A 16,771-nucleotide genomic window follows, 5' to 3' on the forward strand; every position below is an offset into this window, starting at 1 on the left:
GGACGGAGAGACAGGTGGATCACTGCCAGCCGGCTCCCCCTGCCCCGCTGCGGCAAAGACTTTATCTCACCCTTTATCACAACCAGGACTGTTGTTAGCAGACCCTTGGCCCAACAAGCCCTGGCGTCTGTCCTCGCCCCAGGAGAGGAGCCTGGGAGGAGGTCGGCTCTCTGTCCCTGCTTCCTGGAGCCTGCTGGGCCGTTCCCGACGATGCCTTCCAGCCACGCAGAGCAGACCTCAGGGGAGTTTCTGGCTGTGCAGGGGGTGCTCTTGTATTTGAAGATGAGAAGTACATGGAAGCTGCCTTTCCTCTGTTGCAAAGAAGAGACACTCCTGCTTGACGGGCCACAGCTGAAAACCAACCTGTCCGTCTGGGAAGCTCAGCAGCTTTGAAAGCCACTGTCTTCCAAACAGCCACTGCAACTACAGCCTTTGTTCCAAGTTTCTGATGCTGGTTCACTGGTTCGTGTTTTGGGAAGCAGGATGCGCCACTGATGCCCCTCTTCCCAACCAAGAGGAGGCTTGGATCTGGGCAGGTGGATGGCTTTTGGACAGAGCCACTCTGCTGACTTACTTCCCAGCCTCTCTGTGTAAACCCTTTTCCAACATTTTCATTTATTCACCCAGCAGATGTGTATTGGGCAAACATGCCAGGCCCCACCCGAGGTGCTGGGATGAATAAAACAAGGTCCTTTCTTCCTGGAGCCCACGAGTTGCCAAGATCAGAGAAAGATGCAGTTCTATTTGTGGTCCACTCATAGTTTTTGCTAATGTTTGTTGAACACCTACTTTGCCTTCACATGTAGTTACGCACGTGATCCTTGTACAACCTGAAGAGATGGGCTGCATTCTGATCCCCACTTTGCAGATGTGGAAACTGAGGCTGAGAGAGGTCCACTGTTGTCTAAGTTCTTAGAACTGATAAGAGATCGAGCGGGACATCTTCCTTAGTCTGTCTGGCTCCAGAGTCTGAGCTGTCATAACTCTCAGAAAGGAGGAACCCGTTCTGACCCGGATGATGGGGAGGGCTTCCAGGGGGCCCTTCGGCTTCGCTTCTGCTCTGGCGTCTCGAGGCAGATCTGGGGTCAGGCTGCAACCTGGACCAGTGCCCACCGGCGGCTTCCGTAAACTGCCCACCAAGAGATGTCCTAGGTCTGGAGCGATGGCCGTGGGTCCCAGCCTTTCTCCCCAAACTGAGAAATGAGCTCTCTGGGGCCAGGAGTGTGGTGTGACTGGGGGTGCCATTAATTTGGGGGTGCACCAGGTTGGCGGTTGGCGGCTTAGTTGGGGAAGAGTGGGGCTCTTAATCCCTGACCTCAAACACACTCATTGCCTCTCGGAGCCTCACGTCTGTCCAGAGCCGTGGGCCTGCATTGTGTGTTGTTGTCTGTTCATCAGGGGCCTGAGAGCCACGGTTCACACTGACAGGTGAGCTCGTCACGTCTTAGCTCTTTGTCACCCCCACCAACTCTTCTTGCTTTGGGGAGGAGGGTCTTTTAGGAACATTCTTTGGCTGACGTCGGTGGTTGACAGATTTGAGTCCAGATACCCCACTAGGGGTGAGACTTGGCTAGTTACTGGCTGCCCCCTCCAGCCCCTAAGTGCCAGTTTGCCATCTGTAAAATGGGCAGAACCCTTCTGCCAGGTAGTTGGAAGGGTGAGAGAAAATATTTGGAAAGGGCCCAGGCATGGATTCAGGCATTCAGTAAATTTCTGTTCCCTCCTGTTGTGCTCGTTGAGAAGAAAGATGTATGTGTACCCAAGGGCCCAGCCATTCCTAAGACATATTTCAGTCCCTATGAAGTATGCAGCCGTGGCGTAGCGTGCCCCACAGTGCCCGTGGTTCTTGACGCAATCTTGGGAATGATAAAGGGCGCTTTGTCTTGGCTGCTGGGGGAGCGCAAGGGGAAGGGGGAAAAGAAGACCCTGAGGCTAGTGCCAAGCGGAATCCTTAATTAGGGATTGTTACCCTTGCTATTGATAATAAGTGACTTAATGCACGACTAGATTTTGGAAGGGGAGGGAGCCTTGGAAGGGCCTCTGGGAAACGTTTAGCTATTGTTATGAGATCACTTAGTGAGTAACCTGCCTGAGGTCACCCAGCTAGTGAGTGCCAGGATTTGAATCCTGGTCTGTCTTGATTCCAAAGCCCCCACTCCTCCTGTTACCCTGTTCTCCACTCTGATGTCCGGTGACGTCGGCTCTCATTCCACTGGCCCCAAACTCCTCTCGATCTCGGGACTCCTCTGCCGTGTCCTGCCTCCGCTTTGTAAGACAGGCTTGGAGTTCCTCAGGATTAGGGAGTCTTCCCCAGGGTACGGGCTCAGGGTGGGAAGCGCCGGCTGCTGACGTTTGCAGGCATGCAAGCATGAGCAAAACTGTGGCCGTCGGGAGCGTAAAAGTGGATCGCCCTCAACGGAGAGGGAGCCCCGACGACTGGCTTTTAAACGCATGCTGTATTTATCTTGGGCTTGGAGACATGCGTTGAGAAGTTCTGTCCTGAGACTGGGGTTGGAGAGGAGGTGGAGCGTTTGCCATCATAGATCTTGTGTCTCAATTGCGGTCCATTACCAGACTTCCTCCAGCATGACAGCATGTGTGGCCTGAGCTGGGGGCAGAGGTACGGGGGGCACGTGCCCCCGGCACTTCCTGGAGGAGCGAGAGGGCTGGCCCAGCCTCCCTGGCCCTCCCCGCTCAGCCGCGCTCACCACCAACTTCATTACAGCAACAGCAGCTCCAGGCGCAGCACCTCTCCCACGCCACGCACGGCCCCCCGGTGCAGCTGCCGCCCCACCCGTCAGGCCTCCAGCCTCCAGGGATCCCCCCGGTGACGGGGAGCAGCTCAGGGCTGCTGGCGCTTGGTGCCCTGGGCAGCCAGGCCCACCTGTCGGTGAAGGACGAGAAGAACCACCATGAACTGGATCACAGAGGTGCGGCCCGGGGCAGGGGCGGAGGGCAGCGTGCAGGGCTGGGGGCAGAGGTTTCGGAGGCCCCTCTGTGAACAGACACAGCAAATGCTGTCACCCTAGGACCAGGAGTTAGCAAAAGGCTTGGGGCCATCTATTAAGATCCTGGTACATGGAAACTGGAGCCCCATCCCCCAGGCCACCCCCCAATCCCTGATGTGTACCTTCTCTTCTTTGCCCTGGAAGACATCTTGTCCTTTCTTCCTGGAATACCTTCCCATCTTCCTAGCCACACCCTGTCCACCCTCCAAGGGCCAGCCCCAGTCCCACCCCTGCAGGATGCCCTCCTGGCCAAGCTGAGGGTCTCTTTTCAAATTCCCATAAGAGTTCAAGAGTTGGGGGTCCCAAGACGGAGCCCTTTGTTACCGTTCTTCTGTTTCCTACCCTGGAAAGTGTTTTATCCTCACCAGGATCCTTAGTCCTCTGAGGACAGAGACCACGTCCTTTGAAAAAGATACCCAGTTGGCGCTCAAGTAAAGCCTCATTAGGGGACTGTCTTTAAGTAGAGGTGGTGGTGACACTGCTGCAGGGAGATGATTGGGAAGACTGGGAATGAGAACGTTCTCTACCCTTAACCCAGCCTGTCCCGCGAAGACCCCTGAAGCTGCGCTGCGAAGGGCCTTGGGAGGGGGCCTAGTTTGATCGGGAAAGGAGAGGGCCTGGCTTCCTAGCAGACCCTTTGCAAAGATTGCCACCTTGTGTGGTCTGCCCTTAGATATTAGTCTTATAGCTTTATTGAGATACAGTCGACACATGCTATCCTGTTTAAGGTGCACCATGTGATGGTTTGATTTGCCCTTAGATACTTACTGGGGCACATGGCCAACGTGTTATGAGCCGGCCCTGGGCACGGGGGGCTTGGAGTGTTACCATCCTGCCTGGGCCGGGGCCATGGGGCGGTAGGAGCAGGTCGTGGGAACCAGAGACTAAGTTTTTTTGCCCCTGCAGTAGGATGGTCCTCCTGGCAGAGGAAGAGGGCCTCCCCACAACAGACAGGAGGATCAGGGAGCTAGTGCTTGGCTGGGCAAATAATCAGAGGCCTCAGCCTCCTGGGGCGTCTTGGTAAAGAAACAGAGAAGAGTATTAATTAAAAAACAACACCCAACACCGGGCTTCCCTGGTGGCGCAGTGGTTGAGGGTCCGCCTGCCGATGCAGGGGACACGGGTTCGTGCCCCGGTCCGGGAGGATCCCACATGCCGCGGAGCGGCTGGGCCCGTGAGCCTTGGCCGCTGAGCCTGCGCGTCCAGAGCCTGTGCTCTGCGACGGGAGAGGCCACAACAGTGAGAGGCCCGCATACAGCAAAACACCACCACCAAAATACCACTCCGATAATTCCTTTAAAAAACAAAAAAATAACAATAATGTTCTCAACTCCCAGATCCCACGGCTATTTTGCGTAGCACGATCCTTCCCAAGTTTACGGCTTTAAAAACTGCTGACCAGTAATCTTGGTGCCCTTCTCCGCATGTCAGGGAGAGCTAGGCCACAGATCCCCCCCTGCTGCCCCGCCGGGGCCTGGTGGCCGAGTGAAGCATTGGGATTGGGGCGGTTAATTTCCAAACTGAGAGACGTCACCTAATGGCCCTACCTTGGCTGACCCGCGGTGACTCAGAGCCAGGCCGCTGCTCGTTTTAAAACCCGTGAACTAGCAAAGCATAAAAGGCAACCGGACGATACTGACCTTGCTTTCTTTTTTGTTTCTTTGTCTTGGGGGACCTGATCCTCCTCCTGTCCTGGCCTTCTGTCCCCAAAGAGAGAGAATCCAGCACGGTAAGTCCAGCACTCTGGAACCTGTTGGGGGGGGGGGGGGGTTGGGTGCTGGGGGAGGGTCAGCCCTAACCCTGTGTGGGCTCCTGGGAGGAGGGTGTTGTCCCCTGCTGAGTGACCTGCACTTGGGGAAGCCTTCGTCTCTCCAGGCTTCAGGGCCATCATTTGTGAAATGAAGAGCTGGGCTAAGTGAGCTCTAACCAAACGCCTTTTGTAGGAGAGGTGATTACTGGAGAGGTCAGCCAGCCAGCCCTGGGCCCTCCAAGGGGGGGTTGTGGAGTCACAGGCTGAGCCCAGAGCTCGGGACCCTGGTGTCCCCCCCTCGTTTGGGGCCGGAGTGCCTCCCTGCCCCCCAGATTGGCTGACCCCTGTATGATCCTATATCCTCCTCATTTCCTCCCAACACCTGAGGCTTCTCCCTGTTCTAGGCTTTAACTCGGTTTGAGAAAGTGCTAGCAAGCGAGCATTAAGGGCAGGCTGCCTGCGTGTCTGTCAGCTCTGAGATTTGCTGTAAATCTTTCTGAGCACACGGAGGCTCAGAGGTTCTGTTTCAAGTGAACAAGCACAGTGGAGTCTGGATAAAAAAAAATCCTCCAGCGATTAACACAGCTATTTTATTCCTCATCGCCGTCCTCGTATCTGGGGCCATCTAATCTGTTAGGATGGCTTTGGTTATTACCTCGTGTTAAGTGGGACTTGGAAGGTCAGGCAGTTAACTAACCATCTAGACAGCAGCTTCCTTGGGCAGCTCCTCCATCCCGACCCACCTCCCCTTCCCAGCCCTCTACCCGGGCTGACTTTAAATCTCCCATTAGCAGCGGTGCTCACGTCCCCTCTCGACTTGCCTGTGTGCTCAGAAATCCAGGTCATGTGGGCCCAGGAATGGCTAGGTGCGTAAGAAAGGAACAGCTGAAACTGTACATCCATTTTGATTGCTTTAGTGTTGATCCCAGTGGGTGGCCTTGTTGGAGGGCTGGGCTGGACACCTCAAGGCTCAGTCTGGTCCCAGATTCATGGGACGTTGGGGAGTCCTCTTGGCCTCTCTGAGCCTCAGTTTCTCTATCTGTAACATGGCAATATTCCTGCCCAGCCAGCCTCTCCGCTTAGCTAGGAAGACCCCCTGCTCAGAACGGGACCCAGGATCCGGAGCTTAACCTGCTTAACAGGGACCTGCCGCACAGAGAAGTGCTCGGCCCCTTCCCTGCCTTCACACATGCTCATGCTCGTCCTCGTCGCTCTTGACTCTGGCTTTGTGCCCCCATCTGTGAACGATTTCTGCTAGAAGGAACCCATGGGGAACCCCTAAGAGCTGGGCTCTTCGCTCCTCAGTGCTCGCCGACATCCAGACTCAGGGCAGAGGGGCCATCCTTGGGCCACTGGAGAATGCCGTGGAAATGAATCGGGACGCCGTCCTGGGCCGGGAGGGGGTGTGGGGCGTCCCGGGGACAGGCAGTAGGGGCTCACATGTGTGCACGCGGCCATGGTGTTGGAGGGGGTGTAGACACACGTAATCAGCCCTTTGGAAACCAGGTTGTCAACAGATGAGGCCCCGGCAGGAAAGACAGGGCCGTGTCGGAGTGGGAGGGGGACCGGCTGGAGGGGCTGGAAGCTGTCCCAGAGGGGTTAGTCTGGAGTCCAATTAGAGGTAGCTTCATTCATATTTCCTTGCCTAGCCGAAGCAATAAAAAATACTTAGTTTTTTGGCCGCCTGCCAGCCAGAGGCGGGCTGGATCGATGCCGCTAAACGCCTGACAGGACTCTGCTCCGGTAGCAGCGAGGGTTTTCAGCCTGACTGCAGGAGAAGAAAGAGCCCGCTGTTCTCTGAGCCGTGGCCCTGGTCGCGGGGAGAAACACGAGCAGCCGCGCGCCCCCGTTTCCTCCCCGCCTGCCCACCTGAGAGCAGAGGGGCTGGGAGCGCTTCTGCTTAGCGCGGGGTGGCCACCGTCAGAGGAACTGAAATGAAATGACGGCGATCTTTCTGCCGGCGCTCGCCCCGGCTAATTGAATCACGGCTGTGCGTGGATCGCCGCCGCGCCTGCCCGGCTGCGGGGAGGGTTGAGCTGCACTTCCGTTATAACCTCCATATTTTCTTCAAGGTTTGATAACTCTGCCATTTTAATTTGCTTCAGGCAGAAGCTTGGCAGGGAAGGGCTGCCCAGAAACCGGCTTAGGGGAGGAAATAAAGTCCTGTGGCTGGCTCCCGCACCGCTCCCCCCCACCCCACTCCGGCACACTGTCCCCGGCCGCTGGGGACGTGGGAAGACTTTCCAGCTGCCTCTTGATGCCCTTCTCCTCGGAGCAGACGTCTCTCTGGGTCCCCGTGTGGCCTCGTCACACACCCCTGGGGATGGGGATGAAGCGGACTTGGCCTTCCCTCCAGCTGGGTTGTGAGCTCCTGGAGGGCAGGGACTGTGTCTTGTTTTTCCCTGCACGCCTGGCATCCAGCCCCAGGCCTGATCCAGGGCAGGTGCCCTAGAGGGTGCCGAGCGAAGCGGGGCCGGGGTCGCGTGGCCTCTCAGGAAGGGGCAAGCCTCGGCAGCCCCCTGGAGGGGGTTGTGGTATTTTTCTCTCGGCACAGAGGTTTGCTGGCAGGCACCCCTGCCCGTAGCTCCTCCCTCCCTGCTCCCAGCCCGCTCCTGGTTACCCATCACACCACCAGCCAGGGTCCTCCTCTGCGGGCAGCTCTCCCCTTCCAGCATCGCTCCGTCCCCGGACCCGCTGGCCGGTACTTCTCCTGCCTCGCCTGTTGGCCCACCTTCCCTCTTCCCAGGCCTGAAATTCCAAACTCTCCTTGTCCTCACTTGCTTTGTAGTTGAAGGGAGAACTTGCTAAGTCTCTTCCAGGCCTGCAGAACTTGGGTTTCCTTCGTGTTGCCTGCTGCTGGGGGACCTTGAGCACGTTGCCCATTGTCTTGGGGCCCCTCCTTTCCCGTCATTACAAAGCGGGGGAGTCTGCCTGTCCTCTCTACCTTTTCCTGTCTTAAGAGGGGAAAGGCTTCATGACATTGCATTTTCTGTTTCTTTATAACTCTGGAGTTTCTCTAAAGTTGTAGAAGGCCATGCTGTAGTTGTAGGGTGTTCGCACAAAATGCCCCATCGCCCACCTACACTTAGGAGGCCTGTTGGCACCCCGGCGATCCCCGTCCCGGTCAGTCTCCCCGCTCCTGTCGGGTTCCGCAGGTGAAGTATTGCACTTGGCCCCAGTTTGTCGGCTCAGATCCATCTTTCGAGACGCAGTGCAGATTGAGCTTATCCATTCTTTGAGCAAATGTATGTGGCAGGCACAGATGGGCGGTGGGGGACACAGGCGTGACCCCCGCCCGCCCTCATGAGGCATACAGTCTCATAGGCCAGAGGCAGACGGCCCGTGCTGGGTTAATTATCTAATAGCAGCTATAAAAGAGAATTGTCGTGCTCCCAGAGGAACCGAGTCTGGGGAGTTGGGAAGGCGTCCCTGGGGAACCTCCGATGGAGCTGAGACCTGCAGGACACACACGACACCGCAGCTGACCTTCTGAGTCACTTAGCTATGTCGATATGTGCATGAAATGTTCATACTCACTCTCCTCCTTGCTTCCAGAATAACTCAGTGTCGCCCTCGGAAAGCCTGCGGGCCAGTGAGAAGCACCGGGGCTCCGCCGACTACAGCATGGAAGCCAAGAAGCGGAAAGCAGAGGAGAAGGACAGTCTGAGCCGATACGTACGTCTGAGAGCGCGGCGGGTTCCACCGGGGTTTGGATTGGGTGGGCTGGGCTGGGGGAGACCCCACGGGGCCTGAGTCGTGGGAGAGTCAGGAAGAGGTGGGGGCAGGAGACACTGCCGCACTGAGGAGGGCAGGTGGCCCGGGCAGGGGAAGCGTCCACAGACCGATGTCCTGTGAGCCTGCGGACCATGGCCAGGAGGCAGTGGACAGGGAAGTCATCCCAGCCTCCGTAGGGCCTGGGGAGAGCTAGGGGCACCTCCCCCGATGGGCCAAAAACCCCCTGCTGCCATCACGGCCCCCTCAGAACCTCCGGTCTGCTCTGGGGACCGTTCCTGGCATCCCCACACTTCGACCCTACAGGTGGTCGTGGTGTCTGCTCTGTGCCAGGCCGAGCAGGGCTGAGAGCTGGGGCAGAGGGCAGGGGGCGATGCACTGTGGGACCTGGTGCCCTTGGGCCCGGCCCTCCGTGTTCAGCTCCTTGGCTGTTCTGGGGCTCCGGACACGTAGCACAGCCAAAGCCTCAGCTGCGTTTCTGGGAGACAAGGCTAATCCCCTCCCCACACACACGGTGATGGGAATGATGGAACGAGACCAGCGCACTCACTTGCAAATGGTGGTGGATATCAGGCCAGCTGGAGAGAGGTGTCTGGCTCCAGAGCGACATGTTAAAGCAGCCTTAGAAATATTATAACTGGGCAGGTGTTGGTGAGGCCGCCTGTGGGCGTGGGAGCAGAGTGACCGTGGGGCTGGGGGCTGGGCTAGCAAACAGCAGGGAGAAGAGGTCAGCTTTGGTGGGGCTGAGTGGGGAGAGCATGGACTTTGGGGTTTGGCCGGGGTTCAGATCCTGGCTGGTGGAAGCAGGGGCGTGGTCTGGGCTCAGTCTGGGGTGGGCATGGCCTCTCACTGGCTTCCCCCTCCGTGCAGGACAGTGACGGGGACAAGAGTGACGATCTGGTGGTGGACGTTTCCAATGAGGTAAGGGCCGGCCCAGGTCGCAGGGCGACTGTCCCTGTGCAGGGTGGTCGGCGATTGCTCCTGTCCTGGGTGGGAGCTGTCGTGTCTCAGCTGTTGCACCGTTACCAGCAGCCCCAGCTGGGTGACGAGGCCTTTGGGGTTGGGGCATCCAGCTGGTCAGGAGGAGGAGGGCAGGGCTTGGCTGCCTGGTGGCTGGGCATTCGTGCACACTGCTGGGGTTCCTAGGCTGGGTCTCCAGAGAGAGGCCCCTGAAGACCCCAGGGGAGGGCTGGCTCCCAGTCACCATGGTCCTCCAGGTCAGCTCTGTTCTCCCCACCACCCCTGGGATCTTGGGCTTGTGAGCCTCCTGGGTCAGCCTTAGCGAGGGAGGGGGAGCTGGAAAGGACCTACCCAGGGCCAAGGCCCAGCTGCCCAGCTTGGAGTCCTGAACCTGTATTTGATCTTGGGCAGGTCACCTCCACCCACCCAGGCCTCAGTCTCCCCCCATCTGTGGGATGAAGGGGTCAGACTAGGTCATTAAAAACTCATTGTCCCCACTTGGGACCAGGCTCTTTTCCCATGCCCTGTGCCCACTCCATTCCCGTCCCCAGAGCAGAGAGACTCCAGACTCGTCACTGCTCGGCACATCCCCGTATCACTTGTGTTTTTAGGACCCAGCGACGCCCCGGGTCAGCCCGGCACACTCCCCTCCTGAAAACGGGCTGGACAAGGCCCGTGGCCTGAAGAAGGACGCTCCCACCAGCCCCGCCTCGGTAGCCTCCTCCAGCAGCACGCCCTCCTCCAAGACCAAAGACCTTGGTCATGTATGTGGGGTCTGCCCCTGGCGCCGCAGAGGCTGGGAGAGGGTGGGGAACGTGGGGGCAGAGGGAAAACGTTCTGGAAAAGGGTCTGGATCTGGAGTGGTGCTAAGTGGAAGGCAGAGGGCTGGAGTAGAAAGTACACGGATTGGGGCTTGGCCTGGGTTCAAATCCTGTCTTTACCGCTTACAGGCTGAGCCCTGTGCTTATTATTAGTTAACGTTTCTAAGCCTTAGCTGCTGCATCTATTAAATGGGAACAATTACCACAGTCCCTGCCAAATAAGATTGGGCAAGAATTGAGGAGCTGTGGGGCAGAAGATTCAGAGCTGGGTCCAGCACTGGGCTTCATGTGGTGCCCAGCTCTTGGGAGAAAGGAATCTTCATGGCTTCCCTTGGTCTCTGCATCTACCCTCTTCAGAATGACAAATCCTCCACCCCTGGGCTCAAGTCCAACACACCAACCCCAAGGAACGATGCCCCAACTCCGGGCACCAGCACGACCCCAGGACTCCGGTCGATGCCGGGCAAGCCTCCAGGCATGGACCCGATAGGTATAATGGGTAGGCACGATGGGGCTGGGCTGACCATGTTTGAGGGGAGGGGCTCTGCCCCAGGCCAGGGCTGGAGCCTCACAGGTGGGGGCCAGGGAAGGGGGGTCAGAGTCAGGGCTGTCCCAGGGCCCATCTCTGGGGGACCTGGTCAGGTTTGAGGAGAAGGTGAGTGCCTGGTGCTTCAACACCGATGTCAGGGCTTCCTGGAGCCGCTGTGCACTAGGTGTGTGGAAGGAGCTTCAGACAGGTCGGGACACCAGTGATCTGTCTGCCTCTGCTGTTGGTTCTGTGAGGCTCTGAACAGCCCCCTCCTCTGGGCCTCCGAGTCCTGCTCTATAAAAAGCGGTGGTCACATCTCTCAGCTCGAACCTTCTTAGGCTGTGAAGATGGGGTTCTCTGGTAGGTGGGTTCAGTCCAGGAGGACTGCTTGGAGTAGGCAGCTTTAGAACACAGGAGGGATTGCTGCTGGGCAGGGAGGCAGCCTGGTGGCCTGAGCTTTGCCCTTGATGGAGGCGTGGGGCCCACTCCGCTTGGTGGCCTCTCCCGGCTGACGGCCGCCTCCTTGCAGCCTCGGCCCTGCGCACGCCCATCTCCATCACCAGCTCCTACGCTGCACCCTTTGCCATGATGAGCCACCATGAGATGAACGGCTCCCTCACCAGCCCCAGCGCCTACGCCGGCCTCCACAACATCCCACCCCAGATGAGCGCGGCTGCCGCCGCTGCTGCCGCCGCCTATGGCCGATCGCCAATGGTGAGCTTTGGAGCTGTACGTAGACCTTTTGGCTCCTTTTTTGGGGGGACTGGGTAAGGAGCGGGGGAGTTGGAGGGGGTGAAGGTGGCCCTTCGTGCACACCAAAGGGGACCTGGGCCCAGCGACCAGGCAGCTAGCTGCCTTTGGGGTAGAGTGTTTATTAGGAATAAGAGTGGAACACACTTGGGGGTCAGCAGACCTGGGTCCCACCCCGTCTGCCCATCAGTTGCCACGTGACCTCACACAACACAGCCTCCCTGGGCTGCCCCTTTCCGTCTGGGAAGCGGGGCTGACACCTCTCTTTCTGGGCTCTGTGGGGGTGGGAATCCCACGGTGAGTCGGGTGATTTCCACGAGGCAGGGACTTGGCAAACGGGGCAGCCCGTTATACCAAGATTTGTCTGCCGTTTATTGAGAGCAGTTCAGACTGGAGAGGTGGGTCCTCTTCCAGGAGACGGTTTTTCTCTTGATCTCCTGAACCCAGGTTGGCCTCCTCTCCACATGACAAGCCCCCTGGGACACCAGGGGAGGGAACACAGTGAGGAGGGGCCCGCTCGGCCTTGCAGAGCAGGGAGAATGAGCTGGGGGTGGGAGTGGAAGATAACCGGCTCAGAGTTCGGGGTCTGGACCATCATCCTGTTCCTGCCATTGTCCTGGACGAGGCACTTGGCCCTCCTGGGCCCGTGCTCTCTCTGGAACAAGGGGCCGTGCTCTGCCCAGCTGTCTCGGGTTCTGAAGAGGCAGCGCCGTGCGGGTGGGACAGGAGGTGGTGGAGGGGGATGTGTAGTGGGGGGACGTATGGCGGCATCCCGCACTAAGGGCTGGCCTGGCCTTGCCTTACAGGTTGGGTTTGACCCTCACCCCCCGATGCGGGCCACGGGCCTGCCCTCCAGCCTCGCCTCCATTCCTGGTGGAAAACCGTAAGCTTTGGCTATTTTCTGCTTCTTGGGGAGGGCAGGGGAGAGCACACCACCCACCCACCCATCCATCCCCTGCCCTGGTGGACCTCCCCTGAGGGAAGGTGTCTGCCCCTCTCGGGGTACCCAGAGGCCAGGTTGCAACCCCAGCAAAGCTGCCTGGCCGCGCTCCTGAACGGCCCCCAGGCTCCCTCTGAAAGGGGAACGAGACAGGGCTGGGGTGGAGGATGTGGTCCCTGGGCTCTGAGAGGGAAGGAACACTTCGGACACTGCGGTCTCTCAACCAAACGCCGTGGAGCTGCCCTGGCCTCGGGGGCTCCTGTGGGTTCTGCCCACAGCTGGCACTTAAGACAGCAGGCCGACCACGCTGGCTCGCCCCTGGCCCTGATGTGCACCCTGGGACTCATTTGGAGGGTCGCAGACAGGTTTTCCTCCCTAACGTCACTGGCTCCTAGAGGAGGGGTGGCGTTCAAGCTGGGTGGGGGAAGGGTGCTCCCTTCGCATGGCCAGTTTGGGGTCAGCAGCCTGGTTTGCAGCAGGGATCTGTGAGCGGGGGCAGAAGCCAAGGTTGGACTCTGCAGCGGTTTCCGGCCCGGTGGAGCCAGGCCAAGGAGGTTGGGGTTACCAGGTGCCCTCAGATCTGGGGAGAGGGGACACCTGGAGGCAAGGAGGCCAGGCAGGGGCGGGTGCCGGTCAAACTAGGCAGGAGCTGTGCACACTGTCATTAAAGGATTGGAGATGGCAGAAGTGTGGTTCTCCCCCTCCCAGAGCCTACTCCTTCCACGTGAGTGCTGACGGGCAGATGCAGCCCGTGCCCTTCCCCCACGATGCCCTGGCAGGCCCTGGCATCCCCAGGCACGCCCGGCAGATCAACACGCTGAGCCACGGGGAGGTGGTGTGCGCAGTGACCATCAGCAACCCCACGCGGCACGTCTACACAGGTGGCAAGGGCTGCGTGAAGATCTGGGACATCAGCCAGCCGGGCAGCAAGAGCCCCATCTCCCAGCTGGACTGCCTGGTGAGGATCCCGGGGCTGGGGGCATCCCTTCCACCTGGTCTAGGAGAGCGAGACAGCCTGGGTCGGGGGAGAGCCCCATCCCCCCCGGCCAGGTGCAGCCCTGTATTGGCTGGGCGACTTTGGGCAAGTTGGCAAACCTCCCTGAGCCCCACTTTCGTCGTCCGTAAGGGGAGGCGTTGCCGACCTCCAGGGGTCTGTGAAGAAGTGAGTGAAAGTTTGAAAGGGGGGTGAACGAGGAGTGAATGGGGAGCCGAGTCGGACTGGCAGCTGCCTTCGGCAAGGGCAGGAAGTGGGCAGAAGCGGCCAGGGTGCTCAGTGTGGTGGACCCCCCTGGTCCCCAGGAGGGGAGGAGGGTGGTGCTGAACACTGCCCCTTCCCCCTCCAGAACAGGGACAACTACATCCGCTCCTGCAAGCTGCTCCCCGACGGGCGCACGCTCATCGTGGGCGGCGAGGCCAGCACGCTCACCATCTGGGACCTGGCGTCACCCACGCCCCGCATCAAGGCCGAGCTGACTTCCTCGGCTCCGGCCTGCTACGCCCTGGCCATCAGCCCCGACGCCAAAGTCTGCTTCTCCTGCTGTAGCGACGGGAACATTGCCGTGTGGGACCTGCACAACCAGACCCTAGTCAGGTTAGGCACGGGAGGGAGCGGGGGTCCTTGTCCTCGGGAAGGCCTCGCTGGCCGTGCCTGGTATCTTTGTTGCGACTGGCCTGTCCGAGGTGCCGTGGGCCGGCCGGAACAGCGCGGGCGAGGGCACCCAGGTGAGAAGACAGCTTGTGCCAGATGCCTGACATGGGTAGACGATGGAGGGCTCCTTGGCCCAGGAACTTGCACAAGGCTCTGGGGAGAAGGGGAGCTGGGGACACACAGAGAGGGCAGGAGGAGAGGCGTTGAGACCAGAGTGGAGGAGCAGTACCTCTTGGTGGTTAAGTGTGGGGCCTCAGGAGCAAAGCTGCAGGGTTTCAATCTTGCCTCCGTGTGACCTTGTGCAGGTCACTTAACCTCCGTGCCTCGGTTTCCCTTGCATGCAACGGGCGGAGTGAAGCCCCTTCCTTAGAGTCGGACCCCAGCGCCGGGCCCAGCATCGGCCCTCAGTGCAGTGTGGCCGTCTGCGTTAGTCATAGCGCCATGCAGCTGGTTTATGGCCTCAGCCGCGTGGTTTATGCAGAGTGACAAGGATGGATCAAGAATGCAAATTGAGGAGGCATGGGGTGTCGGGCTAAGGGGGGGGTTCCCCTGTTACGTACCTGCTCTCCCAGAACTGCCCCTGCCGAAGACCCTTGAGCAGAGTAGGAGAGGGGCCCAGGCCTGGCTCTGCTGCAGGCTCCTCGGGGGGACGATGGACCCCAGTTTCCTGTTCTGCTCAGGCGGAGCTGGCCTGCCCCCTGGGATGGCTGTCCGCTTGGCATCGGTTCTTCCCCGGAGCTCACCCCCATCCCTGCCTGGCCTTCCTAGGCAGTTCCAGGGCCACACGGATGGGGCCAGCTGCATAGACATCTCCCACGACGGCACCAAGCTATGGACCGGAGGCCTGGACAACACCGTGCGCTCCTGGGACCTGCGGGAGGGCCGGCAGCTGCAGCAGCACGACTTCACCTCCCAGGTGTGCCCCCGAGAGCCCCCCCCTTCCTTCCATTGGAGCAGCGTGGGGCCTTCCCTCCCCAGGTCCCAGTGGCTGAGTCAGGGGACAAAGGGGCCCTCACACCTGGTCGTTGCAAATGGACCTGAGACCAACCTGAGCCATCTGGGAAGGCTTCCTGGAGGAAGTGGCAATGAAACAGAATCGACAAGGCTTTGGATTTGGACACACTTGCCCCAACGGCTTGGATTTGATTCCCAGCTCCTCTGCCGTTGAGCACTTTGGCCTTGGTTTTCGTACGTGGGATGGGAATAGTCATAGCTGCCTCATGGGTCTGGTGGGAGCACCTGAAATGGTCCCTCTAAAAGCCTTGGCTGTAAGCATGGCTCATAGCATTCTATAAGCGCCAGGTGTTACTGGGTTCTGTTGTTGTTTTATTGCTTGTTTTAATATTTTAATCTTGCTATTCAAGACGTTAGTGTTTTATTTACTCACATTTTTCTTAAGGAAAGGCGGAAGTCACTGAGGCAGAGAGAATAACTGTGAGAGGGAAATATCTGTGCCACCTCTGAGTTTGCTCTGCCACTTTCTAGAGTCAGCAACCTCTCTGGGCCTCAACTTCGTCACCTGTCAAATGGGGATGAAACACGAGATCCCATTCCCCTGGGTTATCGGGCTTGGCTTTGCAAATGGCAGGTGGGGAGGTGCTGGGGGAAGGAGTGGTGGGACGCTGAGCCTTCAGGGTCCCAGAGCAGGGCCCTCGAGGAACCCTCACCCCTGTGGCTCTGGAGGATGCTAATCTCCTTATGCCCCTCCCCCGCAGATCTTCTCGCTGGGTTACTGCCCCACCGGGGAGTGGCTGGCCGTGGGCATGGAGAGCAGCAACGTGGAGGTGCTGCACCACACCAAGCCCGACAAGTACCAGCTGCACCTGCACGAGAGCTGCGTGCTATCCCTCAAATTCGCCTACTGCGGTGAGCCTGGGGGAGCGGGAGCCCCGGGAGGCCTGGCCTGCCCTCTGTGCATAGATGCGGCCCAAAGCTTAGAGAAGGGCCAGAGCCCCAAAGTGAGCACGGTCCCAGAGCCAGGCCCCCTGACCCTGACCGGTACCCCCCATCTGGCATCCCCCCCCGCATCCTCGGATGCAGATGCTGCCACAGGGTACCAAGCACTTGTGAGACCAGGCTAGAGCCAGACCTTGCTGGCTTGGGGCAAAGGAACAGTACTCACAGCCCTGCCGGCAGTGCTTCCAGGTTGTGGTTCAGACCCCAGGCTTTGCTGGCCATAGCTCTGGATTGGAATATCTGCCGACCCACTTTTTTTTTTTAATATATAAATTTATTTTACTTTTTTAAAAATTTAGTTATTCCTTTTTGGCTGCGTTGGGTCTTCGTTGCTGCGCGCAGGCTTTCTCTAGTTGTAGCGAGCGGGGGCTCCTTTTCGTTGCGGTGGGCGGGCTTCTCATGGCGGTGGCTTCTCTCGTTGGAGAGCACGGGCTGTAGGCGCGTGGGCTTCAGTAGTTGTGGCACGTGGACTCAGTAGTTGTGGCTGTGCAGCTCTGATGCGTCCCGTCCTCTCTAAACCCCGACCGGTCTTTCTGTGGACCAGGAATTGCAGGCACCCCACGTGGCTCTGGGAGCCCTGGGGCAATAACGCAGGCAGAGCCCTGGCAGCGCACCTGCAGCGATCCCCGCCTTCCGCTGGGTCTCCAGACACTCAGAGCTTTGTCATTCCTAGCACT

General features: G+C 59.1%; 1 protein-coding gene across 8 annotated transcripts in view; it reads left to right on the forward strand.

The window, feature by feature from the left end:
• The window catches only part of TLE3 (TLE family member 3, transcriptional corepressor), a 48,622-nt gene that overhangs the window by 28,197 nt on the left and 3,654 nt on the right, over positions 1-16,771 (forward strand). For 4 of the 8 annotated variants that reach the window (XM_060005689.1, XM_060005690.1, XM_060005684.1 and 1 more), the window contains 12 exons: positions 2,726-2,930; positions 4,721-4,737; positions 8,314-8,433; positions 9,361-9,411; positions 10,062-10,214; positions 10,629-10,761; positions 11,330-11,529; positions 12,357-12,433; positions 13,199-13,448; positions 13,834-14,081; positions 14,907-15,054; positions 15,854-16,004. In XM_060005689.1, the coding sequence (XP_059861672.1) occupies positions 2,726-2,930; positions 4,721-4,737; positions 8,314-8,433; positions 9,361-9,411; positions 10,062-10,214; positions 10,629-10,761; positions 11,330-11,529; positions 12,357-12,433; positions 13,199-13,448; positions 13,834-14,081; positions 14,907-15,054; positions 15,854-16,004 (1,753 nt within the window). The remainder of the gene's footprint in view (positions 1-2,725; positions 2,931-4,720; positions 4,738-8,313; positions 8,434-9,360; positions 9,412-10,061; positions 10,215-10,628; positions 10,762-11,329; positions 11,530-12,356; positions 12,434-13,198; positions 13,449-13,833; positions 14,082-14,906; positions 15,055-15,853; positions 16,005-16,771) is intronic. The other 4 variants (XM_060005692.1, XM_060005691.1, XM_060005685.1 and 1 more) reach the window with 1 other exon arrangement.

This window comes from Delphinus delphis, chromosome 2 (genome assembly GCF_949987515.2).
Source record: "Delphinus delphis chromosome 2, mDelDel1.2, whole genome shotgun sequence".
NCBI classification, from domain to species: domain Eukaryota; kingdom Metazoa; phylum Chordata; class Mammalia; order Artiodactyla; family Delphinidae; genus Delphinus; species Delphinus delphis.